At 49.6% G+C, this 14115-nt stretch overlaps 1 protein-coding gene across 19 annotated transcripts in view; it reads left to right on the forward strand.

The window, feature by feature from the left end:
* Gtf2ird1 (GTF2I repeat domain containing 1) overlaps nt 1-14115 on the forward strand; it is a 105035-nt gene that overhangs the window by 28336 nt on the left and 62584 nt on the right. For 11 of the 19 annotated variants that reach the window (XM_032886288.1, XM_032886295.1, XM_032886296.1 and 8 more), the window contains exons 1-2: nt 10763-10787; nt 12490-12618. In XM_032886288.1, coding sequence (XP_032742179.1) covers nt 10779-10787; nt 12490-12618 — 138 coding nt within the window. In that variant the 5' untranslated portion in view covers nt 10763-10778. Of the gene's footprint in view, nt 1-10399; nt 10424-10710; nt 10788-12489; nt 12619-14115 lie in introns of those variants that run through there. The other 8 variants (XM_032886290.1, XM_032886297.1, XM_032886307.1 and 5 more) reach the window with 4 other exon arrangements.

Genomic DNA, 14115 nt, shown 5'->3' on the forward strand with positions numbered 1-14115 from the left:
TGGGATGCCATGCTTGGTTTATGGGGTACTGGCTTATCCCACATAGGCCAACACTCCACTCACTGAGCCTCCCCAGCCCCACAGGCATTGCCGGAGATCTCAGGGAGCCAGGCACAGTGGTGGCAGCATTGAGGAGGCAGAGGCAGGCTGTCAAAGAAACCCTGTCTCCACCTCGTCGAAATAAATAAATAAACAAACCCTGGGACTGGACTCAGGCCTGGGCGGACTGGAGCTAGGAGGGGAGGCCTGTAGACTGTAAGGTTCTCTCCCAGACATGGGTAGAACACAGGCAGGGTTCTGGAATCCAGGGCCCTGGGCAGTTCCTTCCCCTCTGGGCAGCTCATAGGACAGGAAATGGAACTGTGGGTTGCTGGGGGGAAAACAACATTCTCCCCCCTCAGCCGGTATGGGAGCCGCTGACTTTTGTTTGTTCTCTCGGGCTTCTTTTTGGAGAAACACAAGCATATGGTGGCGGCTGGTGCGGAGGCTGTGTTTGGGTGGCGTGCGTGCCTGACTTTGCCGTTTGCGTTTGCCTTGTGAGTTTTCTTCCCCGCCTTGGCTCCACCACCTGCTCCTCTGGTCCACAGGACAGTGGTACTGAGTCAGAGAACCTTTCCCGGGTTCAGAAGAATCTCGATCTCTCCAGTGGCCCTTGTGGGGTTTCCAGTGGGCAAGAGATTAAGGGATTTAATAGGAGACCCAGACCTGCGATTTGTGGAGTTCCGAGCCTCTGGGAGGCCTTGCGTGTCTGTCCCGGAGCCTGAGGACAAGGGGGTGGGCCTGCTGAACAATGTAGAAGTCTGTCAGGATGGTCCTGAGACTGCAGCAAGAGGCTCGAGCCAGACTCTTGAGACCATAAGCATCTCAGATTTGGGATTCCCTTGGACTTTGGGATATTCGTGTTTAATCACAAAATACCTGGGACTCAAGTCTGAACAAGAAATCCGTTCCTGTTGCAACTCTACCTTATGCACGTAGCCTGAAGGTAATTTGATTTTTTTTAAAAAAATATTTATTTTTATTATTTCTAATCATGCATGTACGTATGTGTGGGTAAGCGCACGTGAAAGTAGGGGCTTTGGTAGGCCAGGCTGTGGAAGCTAGAATTATAGGTGGTGAGACACCCAGGGTTGGTCCTGGGAACTGAACTAGGGTCCTTTGGAGCGCAGTACCTGCTCTTAATCACTGAGCTTTCTCTCCAGCCCCATGATTTAAAAACACCCTTTTTCCCTTATTACGTGTTTACTGGGTGAGGAGGGGGACAGGCATGTGCCGTGGACAGACTGCAGGAGGTGCTTCCTGCCTTCTGTCATGTGGGTCGGGTTGGGACACACGGTGCCAGTCTCTACCTGCTGAGCCATCTTCCATTGCTTTATTTTATTTGTTTATTTTTTTCTTATTTTTGGTGTTTCTTAGACAGGGTCTTGTGTAGTGTGTGCTGGCCTTGGTCACGCTATGTATCTATGGCCGGATTTGAACTGCGGTGTACACGTTTGGGTGTGTGTGCGCGCGCGCGCATCTCCACGCCTGTGTAGGTGCGGGTCCAGAGGTTCATGTCGGGATGTCTGCCCCAGATGCTTCTCTTCCTTGTCTTTGAGACAGGGTCTCTCACTGAACTTGGAGCCTGCTGGTTTTTTGCCAGTCTGGCTGGCCAGCGAGCCTCGCAGAACTGGGCTGACAGACCTGGGTTTTCTGTAGATGCTGGGAATCCACACTCAGGTGTTAGATTTGCACAGCCCGCAATTTCCCACCGAGCCATCTGCCCACGCCCCTGGCTTTGAACTCTTGATCCCCCTGAATGCTATGCTTATAGAAGTATGCCACCATACCCAGATGAGTCACCGGTTGTTGGTAGATATATTTGAGTCAAACCTTATATAGCCCAAGCCGCCCTTGAACTCCCGACTGTCCAGCCTCTACCTCCGAAATGCTGGATCAAGCCCACTCGTGCCTAGCAATTTTTTTTTACCTGTTTGCTTGTTTATTTGGAGTCAGAATCTCATTCTATAGCTATCGAGGGTCTAGAACTCACGCTGTAGACCATGCTGGCTTCGAGCTTAGGGTGAGCTTCAAGCCTCTACCTTCTGAGTGCTAAGATAATGTGTGCCATCGTGTCCATCTTGAAGGCTCTTTTGGATGACTCTTTACCCACAGGGCTGCTACAAGAGGTCAGGGTAGATTTCCCTCTTGCGGCATCATATCGGCCAGCACGCAAGAGTTTTAGACTCTACGGCATTCTGAATATCACATTTCCAGATTAGGGAGGCTCAACCTATATAAAGAAGGCACCCTGAGACAAGAGAGTCTGTACTGTCACCTTTGTGGAGACAGAGCCCAGCTCCCTCTGGTGGGTCAGGGAGAATCACTCCTTGCCTCTGACCTTTGTTGGCGTTGGCATGCCTCGGCCTGGGGCCATGTGTGTTAATCAGTTGTTTGACACTGCGGCAGAATACCCAGAGGAACTGTTTAAGCGGGGGAAGGTTTATTTTGACCCTCAGTTTGGGGGAAGGTTTATTTTGACCCTCAGTTTCTAAGGTCTCACATTCCGTGGTCAAGAGCATTAGGGTCCTGGGAGTGGGAGGTGGGGGCATCCTGGGGATGGAGGAGTAGGGGAGGAAACAGAAGAGAGGGGGAGAGGGGAGGGAGGGGAAAGGAAAGGTTCGTCCATCAAAGCCCAGGCCCCAGTGACCCACTTCCACCAACTAAGCTCCACCTCTTCCTAACCCTTTTAGCTGTGACCCCTCAGTGGGTCACCGATGTGGTACCCTCTCCATCCCACCACTCTTCAGTGGCATCCTCAGCTAGGGACCAAGCCTTCAACTCACAAGTTTTTGGGGAGACATAATTCTGCTACGTCACAACACCATGTCATTCAGTTCTTCAAGCCCCCCCCCCTTTTTTTTTCCTCCGAGAAAGAGTCTCAACTGTGTAGTTCTAGGTGGCCTGGAACTCACTGTGTAGACCAGGCTGGCCTCAAGATCACAGAGCCCCTTCCCACCCCAGCGCTGTGATGAAAGGCATGAGGTACCTGGCTTTGACCATCTTCAAGCTACCTGTTCAGTGGCAGATGTCTTGTAAGAATATGGCATATGGGGCGGTGGTGGCGCAGGCCTTTGATCCCAGCACTGGGAAGGCAGAGGCAGGCAGATCTCTGAGTTTGAGGCCAGCCTGATCTACAGAGTCTTTTCCGGACAGTCAGGGCTACAGGAAGAACCCTTGTTTCAAAAAAAAAAAAAGCGACAGATGCCTTTAAACCCAAAGTGAGTTCCAGGACAACCAGGGCTACATAGGAAACCCTGTCTCAAAGCAAAGCAAAGCAAAACAAAACAGAACAAAACAGTAACAAATTGCTGTAATTAAATTGGTTAAACTCGGGAAGCCCTGGGTTTTATTCCCAGCAGCACATAAATCAAGGTGTAACAGGTCTATAATCTCAAAGCTCCGGAAGAGGAGGCAGGAGAATCAGGAATCTAAGATCAAGGCTTGATATGAGTTATAGCAGCATAGTAGCCCTTAGCTGCATAGTGTTATAGGCCAACCTGGGCTACATGAACAGTATCAAAAAAACAAAAACAAAAACAAAACCTTTGTTTGCTTTTGCGACAGAGTCTCTCCATGTAACCGTGACTGTCCTGGAACTGGACAAGCAGCGCAAGCTGGACTCGAACTCACAGAGATCTGTCTGCTTCTTCCTCCTGGGTGCTGGGATTAAGAGTTGAGTGTCACCATGCCTGGCTTACAAACAGGACCAGTGTCTAGAGACTTAGTTGATCCAGAACTTGGGAAAGAGTGGTGGACTCTGAGATTGCCCCTCCCTCCCTCCCTCCCTTGTGCTGGCCAGGGCAGACCGAGCAGCGTGAGCTCTGGGGCCATCTGCCAAGGCTGTGCTTCCTTGGCGTTGACTGTCTTGGCCTCGGGCCCCTTGGGTGTCCTCAGCTCTGGCTCTGCCCCTGAGCTCTGCAATCACTAGTCTTCCTTGTTCTCTTCCAGTTGGGATGCACTTTGTATTTTCATTGTGCCACGTTTATTTATTTGGGGTGTGTGTGTGTGTGTGTGTGTGTGTGTGTGTGTGTGTGTGTGTGTGTGTGTGTGTGTGTGCTCGCTGACCTGCCCAGACCCACGTGCAGAAGCCCAGCAGGACATCACGTGTCTTTCTCCATTGCTCTCTTGGACACAGAGTCTCTCACGGAACTGAAAGCAGTTATTTTGGCTAGGCTTGCTGGCCAGTGAGTGCTTGGGATCCGTGTTAATGTCCTAATGCTGGCGTCAGAGCACGCAAAGTCACACTCAGCCTTTTAGGTAGGCACTGGGGATTTGAACTCAGCTCCTCATGCTTCTGGTGGTGTTACCTACTGAGCCGTCTGCCCAGCCCTTCTGGTTGCTATGTGGCTACGGGTGGCCATGAACTTCCTCTGCCTTTTCCTCTCAGGTGCTGGGATTATAGGCGTGCTCTACCATGCCCAGTGTATGTAGGCTTGGGTTCGAACCCAGAGCTTCATGCATGTTGGGAAAGCTACTGACTGAGCTACATCTCTACTTTTTTTTAAAATTTTAGTTCTGATGACCTCAAGGATGACCTTGAACTCTTGGCAGTCCTCCTCAGCCTTTGCAGTGCTCTTGGTACAGGTTTATTACCACTACCACCTGCTTCCAAGGCTCAAAGGTTTTTGTTTTTATTTATTTCATATATCGAGCACACTGTTGCTCTCCTCAGACACTTCAGAAGAGGGCATCTGATCTCATTACAGATGATTGTGAGCCACCATGTGGTTGCTGGGAATTGAACTCAGGACCTCTGGAAGAGCAGTCAGTGCTCTTAACCACTGAGACATCTCTCCAGCTCTCCCCACCACCTTTAAAATATTTTTTTTTTTTCGGAGCTGGGGACAGAACCCAGGGCCTTGCGCTTGCTAGGCAAGCACTCTACCACTGAGCTAAATCCCCAACCCCAAAATATTTTTTAAGATGTATTAACATCATTTTTTTCTCCTCTTTTCTTTCAACCCCTCTCATGTCATCTTCTTCGGGTCCCTGGTTTACTTCCTTTCAAATTCGTGATTGTTATTGTTACATACATGTGTAAACACATAAATACAATCCGTGGCTATTTTTTTCTTTTATTATTGTTACATACATACATACATACATACACACACACACACATACACATGCCTACACACACATACATGTACATACATACACATACATACATGCACACACATACACATGCCTACACACACATACATGTACATACATACATACACATACATACATGCACACACATACACATGCATACATACACACATACATGCATACATACATGCACACACACAAACATATAAAGACATGCATGCAACCCGCTAAGTCCATTTACGTGTGTGTGTGTGTGTGTGTGTGTGTGTGTGTGTGTGTGTATGATGTCAGGGCTGACCCCTTAGTATTGGATGAGAACCTCATCCTTGGGACAGACTAGTTTTCTCCCTCTCAGCAGTCATTAATTCCTGTAGTTCTTTGGCTAGGATGGAGGTTGGTGAGATTTTCTTCTTTCAAGATGGTTTGTCTGGGGTCATTGCTTGTGTGGGGTCATTGCTTGTGTGGCATCATTGGTTGCGTCGTCTGGTTTAGGCATCAAATCATTCAGGGAGCATGGGCCTGGCCTCCCTGTCAGTTCTAGGAGATGTGACCTCACCTCCATGGTCCCGCCTCTTACAACCTTCTTCCGCCACGTGTCCTGAGCCCTAGGTACAGGAGTTATGTTGGACCTGTATCTGTGGGGGCTGAACACCCCAGGATCATTTTATCCCTGCATTTGGACCAGCTGTGGTTTTCTGTAATGGTCTCTCAACTGATTAAAAATCCTTCCATATATGTATCTGTTTCAGTGCCACATGTGTGGTGATTTCCCTGGAAGGCCAGAGGATGGGTGTCAGATGCCCTGGAGCTGAGGTTACAGGCAGTTGTCAGCTGTTGGATATGAGAGTCTTCTGTGAAAGGGGGAAGCCCCCACAAGCCCTGAACCATCTCTCTAGCCGTCCAAGTTGCACCTTTTATCTGGAGCTCCAGGCTACACCACTCTGCCCGTGGGCTGTGAACCCCTGACTCCCACTTGAATTTGAGTCATTGTTAGTTCCTTAAGTGTTGAATACCCAGGAAAAGGTAAGCAGGGTTTACCTCTCTTGTGGAAATTTAGTCAACATTGGTGACACAGCTATTGGCTTCAAGGAGTTCAAGAAATCCACCCGGAAGCGTGCAAACAGGTCATTTCAGATCACAATTGATTCTGTAGAGAAAGTAGGACAGCAGGGCTTAGTTCCTGGAAGGCGGAGGCAGAAAGATCAGGAGTTCAGGGTCATCTTGGGCTTGCTGACTATGTCACAAGGAGAAAGCCCATAGTAGCTGGGTACACACAGGAGGCAAAGGCAGGCAGGTTTCTATAAGTTCAAGGCCGGTCTGGTCGTCAGAGCGAGTTCCAGAACAGCCAGGGCTACACCGAGAAACCTGTCTGGAAAAACAAACAGACAGAAGACAAATCCATAGTAAAATAAAACGGAAGATGGGGTTGTTAGGGTGAGGCCGACCCAACAAGTGCATGCCTGAGGGAGTGAATGGAGAAGCAACAGGTGGCTCCCCTAGGCCTGGAGACCAGGGCAGAAGAGAGAGGGCAGGTGAGCCCAGCTCCCCCAGCGCCTGCCTTGGTAACAAGGGTGTTGGATTTCTTTGATACTTTTTTTTAATATTCTGTGTGTGTGCACACATGTGCACACTGCTGTTTGCACTGTTGCTGCACGTGTGTGGAGGTCAGAGGACCACGTGTGGGAGTCAGTTCTCTCTTCCCGCCATGTTGAGTCCTGGGCACAGAACTCAAGATCGTCAGTCCTGGTGTCAGCCGGGTATATCAACAAGGAAGCCATCTTACTTGTCCTGTCCTTGTGTCTTGAGATCCACTCTCACTGTGTAGCCAGGGCTAGCCTGTACCTCACAGTCTTCCTGCCTCAACCTTCCGAGGGCTAGAATTATAATCATAAGTCACCACACTGGACTTTCACATCCCTTCTGGTGGCCTACTATACTTGTTTTGGGCTGGGGCTTCTCATCTACTGGTCTGGTCTCCTCCCCTGCCCTGCCCTTCCCTCTTCCTCTCCCTTCCTATCCCTTCCCCTCTTCTCTCTTTCTTTTTCATCCCTTCCCCTCCCCTCCTGTCCTCTGGGCCCTTAATTTGCTTATCATGTTTCCGGGTTTTCATCTCTTAATACCAAGTAAGAAAAACAAAACAAAACAGTTTTTACTTTACCTGGCTTATTTATTGAATAAAAATCAATTTTTAAAAATTATTGTTCTGCGTGTGTGTGTGTGTGTGTGTGTGTGTGTGTGTGTGTGTTCACATACATGCACGCCATGGTTGATGCATGTGCAGATCAGAGGTCAGTTTTTAGGAGTTGGTTGTCCCCTATCATGCAAATCCCATGGGTCAAACTTGGCACACTCGGTGGCAGGTGCCGTCACTAAGCCATCCTGCCAGCCCCCCTTACATTTGTGCTCCTAACCTCTCTGGGCCTGAGGTTTCCCTCGGCTCCTGCCTAAAGCATGCGATTTCCCACGTACCTCGCCTGGCCTATCCTGGACCCAGGAGGGTCCTGTAGTCTGAACTAGCTAGATTTGGCTGGCCCCACAGCCCAGCTCCCTTCCGTCTCCCCGGTCCTCGGATCGGAGTCCCTGGTTCTCTCCTAAGTAGATTAGGACCTTGGCCAGGAGGAGTCCGGGCAGTCTGGAATGAGCTGGAGGTCAAGAGTGCCAGCTACCGCTGCTTGCCTGGCCTTGATTTGATTTGGGTCTGGGCAGCTGGGAGGCTGGGCCTGGCCCAAGGGCTCAGAGGAGTCGTTAGCAGCCATCGAGTATGGCTGGGCTGTATCGGAAGCTGCAGACTCCCAGGCTAGTGGATGTCTTGGCTGTGAGTGAGTACAGTTATCCAGCAGACCCCCCACAACCACCAGCACCCCATCAGGGGTGACCTAGGGACACAGAAAGGCCAGGGCAAAGCCACCAGCAGTCTTTGTTTTCAGAGCATCCTGACCATGGTCCCTCTCCCGTATCCTTCAGTGGTCTGATGTATACTCACTGTCTCTTAGCCATACAGAGTTTTCTTTCTTTTTTGAGATACTTTCATTATGGATCCCTGGCTGGCCTGGAACTTGTTAGATAGACCACGTTGGCCCCGAACTCATAAGAGATATGCACCACTTGCCTCCCGAGTGCTGGGATTAAAGGCGTGCACCGTTACACCCAGCTGCTTTTTATTCCCCTTGTTATTTGTTTTGAGACAGGGTCTCATAGGCAGGCTGGCCTCACACTCACCGTGTAGTCGATGATGTCTTTGAATTCCCAATCACTGTGCCTCTACCTCCCAAATGCTTGGAATTATAGGTGTGTGCACCTGGCTCAACTTACTTATTGATGTATTGATTTATTTTTGTGATGCTAGGGATGGAATTCAGGAACTTTCCGGAAGATACTTTAATGTAGAGCCACGCCCCCAGCCCCTCACTGGGGGATTCTAGGCAGGGGCTCTACCACTGAGCCACACCCCCAGCCCCTCACTGGGGGATTCTAGGCAGGGGCTCAATTTCTGGGCTACACTGTTAGGCCCTCATTGGGAATGGTAGGCTGGTGGTCTACCGTTGAAACCCTGCCTCTAGTTCCTCACTGGAGGGATTCTAGGCATGTGGTCTATGCCTGGGCCATATACACAGTTCTCTTTTTAAATCTTTTTGTTGTTGGTGGTGGTGGTAGAGATGGGATTTCACTAAGTTTCTCAGGATGACTTGAACTGATTCTGTAGCTCAGGCTGTCTTTGAACTTGGATACTCCTGCCTTGGCCATCTGAGTTAACAGGGAGGGCCAGTGGGTCCTGGCAAAACCACTTATTTATTTTTCTCCCATTTTTACTTATTTGTTTTGATGCGTGTGTGCAGTTAGAGGACAACTTGCCGGAGTCAGTTCTCTCCTGCAGTGTGGGCCCTGGAGATCAAACGCCCATCCTAAGCAAGTGCCATTTTACTGGCCATAAAACCAGTTTCTTCCTGTAGTCCAAAGCGCAGATCTGAGCCTGTAGAGGGACTTTAATCTAGCAATTTGGTTACTAGCAACTTTGGCAAGGGATCACATCCGAAGACCTATATGATCTGACCGGAATGCACACACACCCTGGATTACAGTAAGATCTGGCTGGAATACAGACACACCCTTAGTATGCACCTTTAACCCCTAACAATAAACGTAAGGTTAGTTTGTAGAATGAAGCAGCCATGTTTGAAAGTAATGTCTAATTGAGAGGCAGACAAAGTAACGAATCAGGGAAAGGTCTGAGAGATAGGACACGCCCCACTCGTGCACAACATGGGAAAGAGAGGCTACTTAAGGTAGCAAGGTGGAGAAGGGTGTGTGTGTGGCAGTTTTACTGGGAAGGGTGTCTGGGAGACCAAGCCAGACACAGGTAAAGACAGAACGAGCCAGAGGATTAGAGCGGATTGCCAAAAGTATATGGCCAATCAGGGCAGTTCAGGCAGAAGCCAAGAGAAGCTGAATTGAATCAACTTGGAAGATTAGATTGTACGGAGGCTAGAAGCTTCCAGGCCATGGCCTAGGTGTAGTTAGAACAGAGAAAGAGCACTCTGAGATTGGGAGCAGGTCTCATCTCATCCCTTCCTCTGAGGAAATACAAAAACATTTACAGAGCCAGTGCCCGGCCCAGAGCTGCTCCCCTTTTCTGATTTAATGATGTGGTGTTTTTTGCTGAGGCCTCGTCGTCTTACCCCCGTATGGTACCGTACGGCACCTGCTGCTGTCTGGAGTTTCCCAGGATGACTGGGATTCCGTGCTTGACCCGTTGCACACAATGAGTTGCGGACAATGAGTTGGGCCCCGAGGGTCAGCCATGGTGGACAGAGGCAGTTTGGCCCTTGCAGAGTTTACAGTCTGGGCGTTAGTTGTAGTGTCAGTAGACATCCTCGGCTTGGTGCTTTTTTAGGCTGCGGGCCTGGAGGCCCTGCCACCTGGCTGTTTGCTACCCCACCCAGTGAGTGTCTAGAATCCTTGCTGACAGGTGGCAGACAGGTGGCAAACAGGGTGTGGAATCTACAGCTCTATGGCTGGGTGACACACCCAGCCAGTGGCCTGAGAGGGCCCTGGGGAATAAGCCCAGAGCGTATCCTGCCTTTGTCCCTGGCCTCCTTTGACTTAGGCTAGTGAGGGACTGGTGCTTTCTTGGGCAGCAAGTAGGGACCACCTCACTCCCGTCTCTTGGGATAGCCCTGGAAGAACAGTTCCTTGGAACACAACCAGCTACCAGCGACCAGCAACCTTGTCTTTGGATTTAGACTTGTGCAAGCCAAAGAAGCCTTCAGAGGAGGAACTGTGAGAAGCCTCAGTACGTCAGTACAAAGTCCTTTCCTGGGGAATCCCTAGTTTGAGGAAGTAGCCTGTGCCCCATCTGCACCTGCTCCAAGTCCATGGCCCACATCCAGGAAGTAGACTCAGGCTTCAGCCGTGACCTTGATCTGGGAGCTTGTGACCAAGCCCAGAGGCGTGTACCGAGCTGACGTGGGGGAGGAGGTGGGCGACAATGCCCAGCTAAGCCGTGGGTGAGGCAGTCAGGTGCCTTTCCCACAGGATTGGCTATAAGGATGTGGACACAGGCTGGTAATCTCAGTTCTTGACAGGCGGAGAAAGGAATATCCAGAGTTCAAGCAGCCGGAGCTAGAAATTAAGGCCTTGTTCAAAGCATGTGTACAGTAGGTAGCCGTGAAGGGGGTGAGCGGGAGAGGGCTGTGACGGGCGTTTGTGGAAAACACTGGCAGTTAGGACCCGTCCTGGTATTGGGCTTCAGGCAGTGAAGACTAATATCATGGTTGTCTTAGTCGGGGCTTCTATTCCTGCACAAACATCAGGACCAAGAAGCAAGTTGGGGAGGAGAGGGTTTATTCAGCTCACACTTCCACACTGCTGTTCATCACCACAGGAAGTCAGGACTGGAACTCAGGCAGGTCAGGAAGCAGGAGCTGATAGAGGCCATGGAGGGATGTTTCTTACTGGCTTGCTCCCCCTGGCTTGTTCAGCTTGCTCTGTTGTAGAACCCAGGACCACCAGCCCAGGGACGGCACCACCCACAATGGGCTGGGCCCACTTTGGTGATGGATCGAATCTCTGGGTTCTGTTCCTTGGAACACAACCCTTAGCTGTGTTGCTGTTGTTTGCCTTTTTTGTGGCAAGACAGGACCAAATGTCTACCCCAGGAAGGCACCAACAATAGATGGAAGAAAGAATTCTATTGGAGACTAGCTTGGTGAATGGTTATTTATGGGAGCGCGGAACAGTTAAGATAGTAACTGTTATATTGCCGTGAGGAGAAACCATGGCCAAGACAATGTATAGGAAAACAAACCCATTTAAGAGAAGGCTTGCTTGCAGTTTAGAGGATTAGCTAGTCCATGATGATCAGCATTGGCAGGAAACAGACAGGCATGGCACTGGGAAAGTAGCTGAGAACTTTATATATATCCATATCTATGGGTAGAAGCCAGAGAGAGACATACAGCCTAGCATGGGCTTTTAAAGCATCAAAGCTCACCCCCAGTGACACACTTCCTGTAGTAAGCCACACCCACTCCTATAAGACCACACCCCCTAATCCTTCTCAAACAGTTCTCCAACTGGGGATAAAGCATTCAAACATATGAGCCTGTGGAGACTATTCTCATTCAAACCACCACAATGGGTGAGGGGTTACTTGTAATGGGGGTGACTCAAAGGCAGCTGCATTACCAAAAAGCCTACGTCATCATGGTTGATGTCACTCACAAAAAGTTGCATCTCTGGAACTTTGTATGAGCTGCAGACAGTTCTACAAAAGTGTCCCATATTCCTGCCCATTCTCGTACACGAAATTGCTGTGCATTTATAATCTTTGGGAGGGGTCTTGTGACTCTTTTTTTTTTTTTCGGAGCTGGGGACCGAACCCAGGGCCTTGTGCTTCCTAGGCAAGCGCTCTAACCACTGAGCTAAGTCCCCAACCCCCGGTCTTGTGACTCTTAAGACTCTCTGAGCTTCCAGAGCTTTGAGAGCTTCTGAGTTTCCTGGGTCTTGTAAGCTTCCTGAGCCTCATGAGTTTCCTGAGCTTCCTGAGTTGTGTAAGTTGCTTCGTCTTTGAGTCTCCGGAACCTCCCTCTAGGAAGGAATGTTTAAATTCTCTGAGAATGTTTCATTCAAATAGGAGGAAATACGTATACATTATTCACTTAGATAAACGTAGGTTTCTGCAGTAGCTGCTGTCTCATGGCCTGTGGAAGTTCAAATCTCTGCCATACCTTTGAGGCCCTGGAAGGCCAGCTGGCATTCTCTTCCACTTGTGAAGTCCAGGTGACCCTGGGAGCCAAGTCTGCCTACCCAATTGTACCACGTGTCTATTACCCACTGTGTCCTCTCTGTTCTCTCTAGGTGACCATGGCCTTGCTGGGGAAGCATTGTGACATCCCCACCAACGGCTGTGGGTCCGAGCGCTGGAACTCCACCTTTGCCCGCAAGGACGAGCTCATCAACAGTCTGGTGTCTGCCTTAGACTCCATGGTGGGTATCTGGCCAGGTGGGAAGAGGGCCCAAGGGCAAGATGGGAGAGGTTCTGTCCAGATAAAAAAGTCAGACTTGGTGGCCCACACTTGTAATCCCAGTGTAAAGGAGGCCTGTCTAGCAAGCTCACGTCCATAGGTGACCTTACCTTTCACATAAAGGAATTGAGGGACAATTGCCAAAGCAATTGGCTTCCACACACATGCACATGTATGTAGACACCAGGATACGCATGAATTTACATACATATACACCTGGAATCACAGTAAAGAGGTTGCAAAAAAAATAAAATCATGAGTTCAAGACCAGCCTGAGCTACAAAGTGAAACCCTAAAAGGACAAGGCTAAACTCACTGATGAAGAGAGTGTTTAGCATGAAGTAGGCTCTGGGTTCAAACCCTGGCACCACTCCTGCCCGTTCATACCTAAGCAAGGGAAAACAGAAGAGTGGATCCGCCTGGCGTTCTTTAGTATTTGAGGAGGTCACACAGCACGATCAAGTACAGAGTTACTGGTCTCCCAAGCATAGAGAGCCTCCTTTCTAGATGGTTCTGAACCACGTGTATCCTGAACATCACTAGCCTGTCAGTGGTGGTGGGTGTGACTGCCAGGTGCACTAATGGACCACGCCAACAGCAATATTTTGCACTCTCTGCATTTTGTCGTTTGGAGTCAGTCTCTCACAGTAAGGCCATCCTGAAACTCACAGCGGTTCTCCCCAGGCACTGCTGTTTTCTTAAGGCTGGCATAAGAGGTGAGATTATGGCCTGGAGAGGTTGAAGAGCTTGTCCTAGGATCACACAGCACAGAATGTCTTAAAATGCTAATTGGCACGAAGGCTGGTTTATTTATGGTAATTCTTTGGGTTTTTTTTTGAGACAGGGTTTCTCTGTGTAGCCATGGCTGACCTCACTTTGTAGACCAGGCTGGCCTGGAACTCAAGAGATCCACCTGCCTCTGCCAAGAGCTGGGATTAAAGACGTGTGATGGCTCAAAACCAGCATTCATTCATTCATTTATTCATTTATTTCCTTATATTTTATGTATACTAACTAGTGTTTGCCCGTGTTATGTCTGTGAGGGTGTTGAATTGACCAGAGCGTTGTTTCAGACGGTTGTGAGCTGCCATGTGGGTACTGGGAATTGAACCTGGATCTAACCACTGGACCATCTTGCCAGCTCAAGGCCAGCATTCGTAAAGTGCCACATGTGTGTGCCACTGAGTTTACTGACAGGATTTTGCTTTCGAGGGATTTACATACTGTAGTCTTGGTTATAACTTGGGGCCACACAAGTAAGCCAGTTTGGTGTGGCCACTGAGAATTCTGTGTGTGTGTGTGTGTGTGTGTGTGTGTGGGTGGGTGGGTGGTGGTGGGGTGTGTTGCATTCATGTAGAGGCCACAACTCCACATTGGGTTTAACTCTTCAGCTGCCATTCCCCTTGTTTGGGACAGGACCTTGCTCTATAGTTCAGGCTTATCCGAAACTCACTGTGTA

The sequence above is a fragment of the Rattus rattus genome, chromosome 16 (assembly GCF_011064425.1).
Source record: "Rattus rattus isolate New Zealand chromosome 16, Rrattus_CSIRO_v1, whole genome shotgun sequence".
NCBI classification, from domain to species: domain Eukaryota; kingdom Metazoa; phylum Chordata; class Mammalia; order Rodentia; family Muridae; genus Rattus; species Rattus rattus.